The 12,500-nt window shown below is 42.7% G+C and overlaps 1 protein-coding gene across 1 annotated transcript in view; it reads right to left on the bottom strand.

The window, feature by feature from the left end:
• LOC118291002 (melanoma receptor tyrosine-protein kinase-like) overlaps positions 1–12,500 on the bottom strand; it is a 42,372-nt gene that overhangs the window by 24,768 nt on the left and 5,104 nt on the right. The window contains exon 2 of the mRNA XM_047329708.1: positions 10,464–10,703. Coding sequence (XP_047185664.1) covers positions 10,464–10,539 — 76 coding nt within the window. The 5' untranslated portion in view covers positions 10,540–10,703. The remainder of the gene's footprint in view (positions 1–10,463; positions 10,704–12,500) is intronic.

Here is a 12,500-nt window from a genome sequence, read left to right as displayed (position 1 = left end):
TATAAAGACGATCACTGACTGTATATAAAGACGATCAGTGACTGTATATAAAGACGATCACTGACTGTATATAAAGACGATCACTGACTGTATATAAAGACGATCACTGACTGTATATAAAGACGATCACTGACTGTATATGAAGACGATCACTGACTGTATATAAAGACGATCAGTGACTGTATATAAAGACGATCAGTGACTGTATATAAAGATGATCACTGACTGTATATAAAGACGATCACTGACTGTATATAAAGACCATCACTGACTGAATATAAAGATGATCACTGACTGTATATAAAGACGATCACTGACTGTATATAAAGACGATCACTGACTGTATATGAAGACGATCAGTGACTGTATATAAAGACCATCACTGACTGTATATAAAGACGATCACTGACTGTATATAAAGACGATCACTGACTGTATATAAAGACCATCACTGACTGAATATAAAGATGATCACTGACTGTATATAAAGACCATCACTGACTGTATATAAAGATGATCACTGACTGTATATAAAGACGATCACTGACTGTATATAAAGACGATCAGAGACTGTATATAAAGACGATCACTGACTGTATATGAAGACGATCACTGACTGTATATAAAGACGATCACTGACTGTATATAAAGACGATCACTGACTGTATATAAAGACGATCACTGACTGTATATAAAGACCATCACTGACTGAATATAAAGATGATCACTGACTGTATATAAAGACCATCACTGACTGTATATAAAGATGATCACTGACTGTATATAAAGACGATCACTGACTGTATATAAAGACGATCAGAGACTGTATATAAAGACGATCACTGACTGTATATAAAGACGATCAGAGACTGTATATAAAGACGATCACTGACTGTATATGAAGACGATCACTGACTGTATATAGAGACGATCACTGACTGTATATAAAGATGATCACTGACTGTATATAAAGACGATCACTGACTGTATATAAAGACGATCACTGACTGTATATAAAGACGATCACTGACTGTATATAAAGACGAGACCTTAGCGACATTAGCAGCAGTATTTATTTGATTGACAGCTCTGTGATAGAATGTTCCTCGGTACACTTTCCACTCCATGACGTATAAGACGCTCTGGACTGGATTGTGACGTTGCCGTGGCGATTTTCCCACAAATGGGAGTGGAGGGGTGGAGCTTATGAAGACGCACTGAAGGGAGGGGCGTGTTTGTTTTACTGTTGAGTTAACTCCACCTTCAATATCCTCCACGAGCTGAGTCACAGCCTCCATGTTTATACACGATCACACACACACACACACACACACACACACACACACGTGTTTGTTCAGGAACAGGTCTGATCTCCTCTCTCTCTCTCTCATGTGTGATGAAGGTCGATTTCTTCAGCGGCTCAGATCAACGTGAAAACTTTGCGATAAAAAGTCAAAACTTTATTCCTTCGTCTCTAAACGTCGTAATGACAAACGTCTGTCCAACTACAGACGAGTCACCAACGAACTACAAGATTTCTAGTTTCAGAGAGAATATTTTAAAATGTTTTTGTTTTTTGAAAACCAGCACATCCTGTCGTCGAGTTCAAACCACGACGACAGGATGTGACAAACAAACATGTTTGTGGAAATGTTTCTTATCTGTTGTGACCTTTATTCAAGGTTACACACACACACACACACACACACAGTCTGACTGTCGGTCGATAGAATCATGTGATATGAGTCGTTCACAGACAAACTCAGAATCTGTGTCCAAGTTTACTGACACGAAAACATTTAGTTTACAGAATAATTATGTTCTTTATATTTGTGTTTTCTTTTCTTTATAATCAACTTTATGGTTAAATTGTAAAATATCAAGACTCAGTTACATTTCTGAAGGTTTGATGATGACATCATATCTGCTGATGTATATTAATATCTAACATCTGCATCAGTCGAGCTCCAGTTCGCTGCTGAACGCTCCGCCTTGTTCTCCGGACGCCGCTCGCCGCCATGAGAGCGAAGCCGATGATTCAGCAGCAGAAATCCTGGAATTGGAAACTTCTGACGCCACAATGTTTCTTCACTTCCAGCGAATCACAGCGGCGGCCAATCAGAGAGAGAATTCAACTGGTTCATTAGAGCGCAAGAGATGGAGCGAGAGATCACACACACACACACACACATTCCTCTGAGACAGGCCTGAAAAACACGTATGTTGCATAACAGAGAGAGTGTGTGTGTGAGTGTGTGTGTGAGTGTGTGTGTGTGTGTGTGTGTGTGTGTGTGTGTGTGTGTGTGTGTGTGTGTGTGTGTGATCACTCCCTCCATCTCTCTGTCAGGACGTGAATCCAAATCATCGTCAGTCGGGAGCGTTGTGACTTTACTTCTTCACTCGGTCCGTGTACCACCGACCTGGGCGGCGCCTTCCGGTCCGAACTCTGCGATTAAATATCGTGTTTGAAGTATACGACACTTTTTAAGCTTTAACTCTATATTTTATACTTTTCTTTCTCTATGTTTAAATATGAAAAGATTTATTTTATATGTGGGTTTGTTTACGCTGAGCGCTGGAACGACAAAGTGAACTTTACGAACTGAGCCGTGATGCGTTCACTTGCTTCAACTCTGTTCCAATGAACTTCAGCCCTTAAAAAAGCAAGTGAACGCGTCAGTGACTGAACAAATCACAGTTTTGAAACGTCAATAAAAGCACTTATTGGACGTCGGCCCTCGCCGAGCGTTCAGTCCGGTGCCGGAGCCTCGGGCGAGGTCACTGCAGGTCAAACTCTCAAACCATTGATTTCCACTTTTCAACACGAGCTCGTATGAAATAGATTTCTGTGTTTGAATTAAATCTGCTCGGCGCCTCGTCGTTCACTTTCTGAACAAAGTGCTGGATGTGAGAGAGAACGGCCTCGCAGGACGTGGTCCCTGAACACATCTCCACTGACGGCTGCCATCTTCTTCTTGTTGTTCTTCTTCTTCTTCTTCTTCATCTTCTTCTTCTTCTTCTTCTTCCTCTTCTTCTCTCTCTCTTTCGGTCTCGTCCAGGAGGACGAGACGTGAGCTGGACTCTCACCAGATGTGAAACATTAAAATCCACATCTGGATACGAGACGCACCTCACTCAGCGGTGCGTTCAGGTCTGGAGGTGAAGAGTTCGACGTTGATATCAGAGTCGTTTTTCCACCCGATTATTGTTGTAATAATAATGATGATGATAATGTGTCACACGGACTCTCCGGGGAGAGAGAAGTGTTTTTGTTTCTCTGTGAGAGAAGAAGTGAAATGTGTGTCTGGGTGAAGGTCGCGCTCCATCTTCTCCTCCGTCTTCCTCTCTGCGCTCTCATCTCTTATGAAGATTGAATTTTATTTCTGCGGCTCTGTGGAGATCAGCACATCGGAGGGCGGGGCTTCTTCACCGAGGGTCACGTAAATAAAGATGACAAGAAAAGCAAAGAAAAGACATCTGCTCAGATAATCAGCTGCACGTCCTCCCTCGAGGCGTGTTCACCTTCTCTTTACGCACGCAGACGTGACGCAACGCGACCACTAGAGGGCGGTTCGGCGTCCAACGTGGAGAAAGCGGCGGACGGTTGTGGAACGGAGGTCGTCCGTGAGGTCATTGAACGCATCCCGACATGTTCACAGTGTGTGATGTTCCTGCTCTCGGTCGTCTGGACAACGACACGTCTCACTTTCAGGCCATCGGCTGGTCAAACAGAGCAGCGATGCATTCACTTGCTGTGGTTCACAATGTGTTACTGAAGCTTGTGTGTGGTTCTGCTCGGTGTCTGAACCTGGTTCTGGTCTGGAACTGAGACTCAGACAGAATCAGGGAGAAGACAAACACAGTGTTGTCCTGCAGAATGTTGTAGCAGGAACACAGTGACCCTGCACACACACACACACACACACACACACACACACTGCTCAGGAATGTGTCGAGCGGCTGAGAGTCGTCGTTCTGGGGACCTCTCACTCGGCAGGTTTCTCAGGCTCCACTGAGAAGAAATGACTTTTCAGTTTCACTCTGTTTTCAAATTAAAAGTCTGATTGTGTTTTATCACCGGTTCATACGTGAATAACAAAATAATAAAATCATGCAGTTCACAATCAGCTGACTCAGTTTGTGCTTCAACCACTGGTGGAAAGGAACCAGGTACATTTACTCAGATTACTCCAAATCAATATGAATTCAAATATATCAAAACAAACGCAAAGCAGAAATCAGACACACGACGACGTGTAGTTGATGACGTGGACCGCAGATGGTCACAGCGATGTGTTGAAGCTCCTGATGCATAAAATCTCATAAATTGTGACTTTAATGTCAGATTATGAGATTTAAGTTGATTTTCAAGCAAAAATCTCACAGAAAATCTGAGATTTTTTCGTTGGAGATTCTCCCAGCAACAGAGTAACATTAATGATTGTACCAGAACTTATTTCATCTTCTGTCCTCTCCCATCATCACATTTATCCACCGAGTTCACTTCAATAAAAATGTTTATTCATGTTGTCTGTCTGAAAACAAAAAAGTGTTTTCTGTCTCTGAGGAAACGCTGAAGGGAACGTCCTGAACTAACCAGCTCCAAAAAGTAATCGCTGCACTGTGTACCTGTGTGTGTGTGTGTGTGTACCTGTGTGTTTGTGTGTTTGTGTGTGTGTGTACCTGTGTGTGTGTGTGTGTGTGTGCGTGTACCTGTGTGTGTGTGTGTGTGTGTGTGCGTGTGCCTGTGTGTGTGTGTGTGTGTACCTGTGTGTGTGTGTGTGTGTGCGTGTACCTGTGTGTGTGTGTGTGTGTGTGTGTGTGTGTGTGCGTGTACCTGTGTGTGTGTGTGTGTGTGTGTGTTTGTGTGTGTTTGTGTGTGTGTGTGTGTGTGTTCTGCCTGCAGCAGTGTTTGCAGGTCAGAGCGAGACTGTGCTTGTCTGTCACGATGAAGTTGCTTCACTCTCTGCTGCTGTTCACGGAAGATTCCAGAAGGACGACGTCTTGTTTTCTAAACATACAAAGTACGGATTGTACATGAATATATGAAAGTATATTATCAATAATCTCTGGACGAGTCTCCTGCTCTGAGTTATTATCAGACACACACTCAGCTGAGGTCTCTCACGGATGTGTAGTTCTCTCCCTCGCAGGCGGTGATTGGTTGATTCTAGCTCTTATCTAACCTACGGCTGAGCGGAACCCTCTGATTGGTGGAGGAGGTTGAAGGTCACGTGCAGCTCGGCAGGAAACTCTGCGACTCACAGAAACTGCTCCAGATAAAGAAACTCTTAAATCTTTATCCGCCCACATTTATGGTTTTATTCAGATTTCCTCACGACCAATCAGACGGCTCCTGCTGCACTGAACTGAGATTTTGATTTTGAACATGAGACCCGTTTCCCTCACGGAACAGTAAAAATACACAATGTGTCGTCAGAAAAACTATAAATCTACCTCATAAAGTGAAAGTAACAGAGGACCCAGGATTGAACCCTGTGGAACACCTCAGGGAAAATAACAAATACTTTTTTATGTCTGAAAAGTTTGATTGGTATCTTTCAGAGATTTATTAGATACTTATTTTAGTAATTTGAGCCTCCTCCAGTAAGTCTTGAACCTCGAACTTGGTCAAGGACCTATTGAACATCCTCAAGGACGCTACAACCCATCTCACCAACAGAGCCTCTTCTGACCCTTTGAACCTCTTCCGCCATCTCTACCACCTTGTCAAGAACCTCTGCAGCCTTGTAAATGTCTTCAAGGACACCGGCAACCTATATGAGGACTCAAAGTACTGCGGTAATTTCTGTAGCTTCCTCGAGGAACCTTAGAACCTCTTGAAGAACCCATCAACACCTTCGCCACCACTGGAACCCCCTCGTGGACTTGTACAACTTTCTCAAGGACATCTACAACCTCTCAAAATTTGTCTGCAACCTCTTCGAAGACGTCTTGTCTTCCTACAGAATCCAGACAACCTCCTCAAGGACCTTTAGACCTCGTCCAGGTCCAGAGCATCTTCAGTTTCTTGAGAAACACAAACGACTGAACTCCAGGAAAAACTGATCAGAACCCACAAACGCTCGGGCGTGAAAACAGCTGACTGAGGCTCCAGCTGCAAATCCAGCTGTGTGACCTCTGACCTCCAGGGGACAGACCCGGCGGTTTGGTCCGACCGGGTCGAACAGGGGTTAAACCTCCTCCTGCTCTAAAACGCACAGTTTGCATGTTTCAGAGCGGCTCGAACGAGGAGCCTGTATAATCCTGTTCATAGTTTCTGAGCTCCATGGTTGACATTCTTCACATTCCAGCATCTGAAAATCTCCCAGGCTGCACCGCTGCGGCGGCGCAGCGCGGGTCACACCTGCGCCTCTCACGGCCATTTACTGTAACTGGGAAAACTACTACACATCGCTGCTCTGACGTCAGACTGACAGATGTGACCGGGTTCAGTCGACGCGGTCGTCATGTCACTTTCTCCTCACCTGTCAAACTGGTTCCAACCAGCTGCTTGTTGGTGTTTGTGTGTTAATGTGTTTGTACCAAAGATCAGTGAACCAATCGGCCCCTTGAGGTTTAACACAAGTGTGGCCTCATGAAAGAACACACATTTAAATCCACTCAGCCTGGATTGTCATCAACCAAGTGGAACTTGAGTGTGAGAACACAAATGTCCGTAAATGTCGCTCCGGACAATTTCCAGAACTTTTCCTTCCAGCCCTGGAGAATGTCCGAGTGAGCCCACGAGTGAGCTACAGGGGGAAAATCTGCGGCAAGCAAGTGGGGCGCTCTGTCCAGGCTCCGCCCCCTCGCCTCAACGTTCCAGCGATTGTCCTGCAGCTAACAAACGCGTCTGACTCAGACAATCACTTTAATCCAAGTTGAACAGGACTTTGGACAATAACCTCTTCCCGTAGCTCGTCTTTCCAACACTTCCACAGTCGAATGAAAAGGACAGAGACTAAAAAAAGACACGAATCAACTGCAAAACGTTTTGTTTCTTGTTCCTGTACACGTCTGCACTGAGGTTGTCCGTCGTCCAATCAGAGCAGAGGAGCCGACCGCTGGCACACACGACTAACGGACAAAAAACTAACAACAACCAGTTCGAGTTCAACGTGTCGCTGGGCAACGCTCGGCTCCGTATGCTAATACTGTTGCCACGGTTACCACACGGCTCCTTTATTTTAGGGGGAAAGTTTAAGTTCAGCTGCCTCCAAAACACACACACACACACACACACACACACACACACACTCCCAAGGTCTTTCCAAAAAGTCAAACTCAATGGGAACAAGGCCGAAACACAAACACACGCACACACACACACACACACACACACACACACACTGTTGAAGGTCAAATCTCTCTTCAGTCACAACAATCAGTGTTTCTTCATTTGCTGCAGCTCAAATACAAAAAGGTTCAACAGAAGAACAACAGAAGAAACAAAAAATGAATATTTTCACTTGCGATATTTCGTCATTTTCTCCAGACGAAGAGTTCAGTGGAGGAGCCCGTGAGAACTGCTGGTGAGTCTCCTCCAGGAAGTCTGGAACCTGGAGCTTTGTCATCTTAAGTAACGCCTACAACCCGTCTAACCACCGACAAGAACCTCAGCTGAACTCTGAACCTTTGAGTCTCCCACAACATCCCTACCACCTCCTCAAGAACCTCTGTGACCTGCTGAAGGTACTTAAAAATGTCTTGAAGGACACCCGCAACCTTTATGGAAACTCAAGGTACTTCAGGAGTTTCTGTAGCTTTTTCGAGGAACCTAATAACCTCTTGACGAACCCATCAACATCTTGGCACCACTTGAACCCCTTTTCTCAAGGACATCTACAACCTCTCGAAATACGTCTGCAAACTCCAGAATCCAGACAACCTCCCTCAAGATTTTTGCTTCCTCCATGACCTATCAGAATCCTTTGCAGCACATCTATAACCTTCTCAAGGACTTTAGACCTCGTCCAGGACCAGAGCATCTTCAGTTTCCTTTGCGACCTATAGTGAGGACTCCTGAAACCCATTTAAAAACCTTTATGAGATTTAAGGACCTTTAAAACCTCTTTAACGTCCCTCGGACCAATTCCAGGACTTCTTCAAACCCCCTTCCAGATTCCTGCCACCTTTAGGACCAATACAACCTTTCAAGGATCACCTGAACCACTTACAGGTGTCTCCTGCCCCCGAGCGTTGTGTTCTTATATTGGAACATTGGACAAACGCGATGTAGATATTTCTTTAGTGCAGCGCGAGGGAATCGAGGGGGAAGTTCACCCTGAGTCCAGTTCTGCAGGTGCTCGGCCTGTTGGTCCGTCTGTGCCGAGCAGCGACGACACAACGGCCCATTAACAACAAGGGAAGTCACACAGAAACACTGTCGTAAAAGAATCCTGCCGTAATCAAATTGTTGTCAAGACAAAGAGAGAGAGCGGTCAGCTGTTTTCACTTATAACTGACACACACACACACACACACACACACACACACACACACACACACACTGAGACAACAGTCTGAACAGTTGAGCTCAGCATCATTCTTTGTTATTTATTCTCTCCTCCTGTCAGGAGTAAAAATTATCTGTCGAACAAACCTGAACAAAAAACCCTCAGAGCTCATATTACCCATGATGCTTAGCAAGTCTCTGTTTTGTTTTTCAGACTGGCCACTCAGCAGGAAACTGCTCGGGAATAAAAACCAATCAGGTATCTCGGTTTAGATCTTCCAGGAAGTTTTGAAACACACGACTGAAGAGACGAAACTGTATTTCACAATATAACAAGACGATCAGTGACTGTATATAAAGATGATCAGAGACTGTATATAAAGACGATCAGTGACTGTATATAAAGACGATCACTGACTGTATATAAAGACGATCACTGACTGTATATAAAGACGATCACTGACTGTATATAAAGACGATCACTGACTGTATATAAAGACGATCAGTGACCATATATAAAGACGATCAGTGACTGTATATAAAGACGATCACTGACTGTATATAAAGACAATCTCTGACTGTATATAAAGACGATCACTGACTGTATATGAAGATGATCACTGACTGTATATAAAGACGATCACTGACTGTATATGAAGACGATCACTGACTGTATATAAAGACGATCACTGACTGTATATAAAGACGATCAAGACGATCACTGACTGTATATAAAGACGATCACTGACTGTATATAAAGACGATCACTGACTGTATATGAAGACGATCACTGACTGTATATAAAGACGATCAGCGACTGTATATGAAGACGATCACTGACTGTATATGAAGACGATCACTGACTGTATATAAAGACGATCACTGACTGTATATAAAGACGATCACTGACTGTATATGAAGACGATCACTGACTGTATATAAAGACGATCAGCGACTGTATATGAAGATGATCACTGACTGTATATAAAGACGATCACTGACTGTATATAAAGAAGATCACTGACTGTATATAAAGACGATCACTGACTGTATATAAAGACGATCACTGACTGTATATAAAGACGATCAGTGACTGTATATAAAGACGATCACTGACTGTAAAGATGAATCAGAATATATGAGTCTGATTCACATTTTAATATAATATTATAGATGATATAGTCCTGCCAGCGCCCCCTGCAGGCTGCAGTGTTCATTACAAACGTTCTTCCTCATGTTAGAGGAAAATGTCGCAGGATCATCAACATATAAACGAGCGATCCTCTGAATGACACGATGTCTAACTCGGGAACAAAGTGCTTAATTTTGTTTAAATCTCTTTGTCTGGATATTTGAGTCGTTAATGCTGCAGTCGATTCATCGTTTAACTCTTTAATTCCAAAAATGCCAAAACTCATCAGTTCCAGTTTCTCAGATGTGACGTTTGATGCTTTTCTTCATCATAATTGATCCACAGCTGAATATCTTTAGGTTCTGAGTTGGCAGATTTAAATGTGTCAACGTTTATGTTGGTCGATTTAAAAAATCTTTATTTTACAGAATGAATCATTACGAAACTTGTGCGTTTATATTTAAAACATTTTTGTTATTCAATGTTATACATATTTTGTTGAATTTGTGTTTTCTTTATATTTATAGTTATTTATGATCAAGTTTATGGTTAATTGTAAAATATCAAACCTCAGTGACGTCTTGGGATCATTGACATTTTTTTATTTGAATATATCTATAACGGCTGATTTATTGGTATATATAAATCCGCCGATATATATTCTCTCTAATATCGTTGTCGGCATCAGCCTCATGAATCCACTTCGATTGGACCAAACATCAAACATGTGACCGTAAATTCGTGGTTCATTTAATTCCATCCTCATATTTTGTGACACACTTATTAACTTCATTAAAACACCGTCGAGTCCCAGGACTTCTCCATGTCCCCCCCCCCCCCCCCTCCAAGCTCTCAGCCCGGGCTCAGTCCTACCTCTCCTCCCGGGGCTGGTGCAGCAGCAGCGGCCGAGCAGCAGCAGCAGCAGCGCGGCTCCGGACACAAGACTCATGGTGCCTGGTTCAGTCCGGTCGGTCGGTCGGTCGGTCCCGCTGCTGAGGTCCGGGTGAGAGTCGTCAGTCCTCAGTCCTCCACGAGCCGCGGAGCAGACACACCTCCACTGCTTCCTCCACCTCCCTCTCTTTCAATCAGCTTTACTCACATCTGACTTTCTCTCTTTCACACACACACACACACACACACACACACAGCAGCTGTGTAATTGTGCGGACACCAGTCACTCAATAAAGTTATTCAAATACAGACATGAACTGAACAAACATAAACGCTGCATGAATAAACAAACCGTGGTGTGATGGGATCATGATCTCATTACTACATTATCACAGCAGTACTTTGTACTCTTGACTACATTATCACAGCAGTACTTTGTACTCTTGACTACATTATCACAGTAGTACTTTGTACTCTTGACTACAGTATCACAGCAGTACTTTGTACTCTTGACTACATTATCACAGCAGTACTTTGTACTCTTTACTACATTATCACAGCAGTACTTTGTACTCTTGACTACATTATCACAGCAGTACTTTGTACTCTTGACTACATTATCACAGCAGTACTTTGTACTCTTGACTACAGTATCACAGCAGTACTTTGTACTCTTGACTACATTATCACAGCAGTACTTTGTACTCTTTACTACATTATCACAGCAGTACTCGGTACTCTTTACTACATTATCACAGCAGTACTCGGTACTCTTTACTACATTATCACAGCAGTACTCCGTACTCTTGACTACAGTATCACAGCAGTACTCAGTACTCTTGACTACATTATCATGGCAGTAATCAGGGCTCTTGACTGCACTTTGGCACCAGTGCTCTTTGCTAAATTATCGGTAGAGTGATCAATACACTTTACTAAATTATCACATCAGCGCCCCCCTAAAGCTCTTAACTGCATTATCACGTAGGCACTCGGTGCCCATCGCAACATTATCGCACCAGCCACCACACTCACTGCATTATCACGACCGTACTCAACACCCTTTACTACATAATTGCACAGTCGTGTGTTTTGTTACTTCATTATTGTGCAAGTACCCAGTCCCTTTTGTTATATTATCACACTGCTGTATTACTATATTATCGCACAAGGATCCGTTGCTTGTTGGTGCATTATCTTATCAGTGCTCAGTGCTCATTACTGCATTATTACATCAATAAAAATGACACATTAAAATCAAAAACTATCAGAAAATTTCATTAAAAATCTATAGTTCCTGTTCATACACTGAAACATAATGAAAGACATCAAACTGGTGAAGTGATTCCTGTCACTCAGTGTTTGCCTGTAAATCACTGCAAATATTAATAATTCAGTTTTAAATATTAAATCTTTCAGTGTGTTCAAGTCTCACATCAGCATTTTCTGATATGAATAAAACATTTTTCATTGTGTGAAAACACAGTTAATGACTGTAGAGACAATTCATACATACATATATATCTTTTCATATCATTATTAGTATAAGTAGTATTAATAATAATAATAATAATAATAATATTGATAATGATTAAGACGCCGACACTGACTGGTGATTGGTCGAGAACGTGACACCACCACAAGATGGCGGTTCCTGAGTCAGAGATATTTCATGTTTGTACGACGGGAGGAAGTGGAGATTAAAACTCTTTACTTACTTCTACATCCATAATTAATGAGCAGGTTTTCTCTCTTGTTCTCCCGGAGTTCAACAAAACAGCAAAACAACTAATGGATTTTCTTGCCTGTTTGACTTTAACACAAAGTGACAGTTTGTCGCCGGGCAGGAACACCGCTGACCTCTGACCTAGGCTGATAATCAGCTTCCTGGTTTTCTGTATATTACATTATATCATATCATATTATAATTTCATGCTTCTGATGAACTGAGGAGTTTGTGGTGAAGAAAAACACAGGAGCAGATCTTATCCCTGATTAGTCCACGAGTGTCTCAGCACG

The sequence above is a fragment of the Scophthalmus maximus genome, chromosome 21, assembly GCF_022379125.1.
Source record: "Scophthalmus maximus strain ysfricsl-2021 chromosome 21, ASM2237912v1, whole genome shotgun sequence".
NCBI classification, from domain to species: Eukaryota; Metazoa; Chordata; class Actinopteri; order Pleuronectiformes; family Scophthalmidae; genus Scophthalmus; species Scophthalmus maximus.
This window is presented reverse-complemented; position numbering and strand designations above follow the sequence as displayed.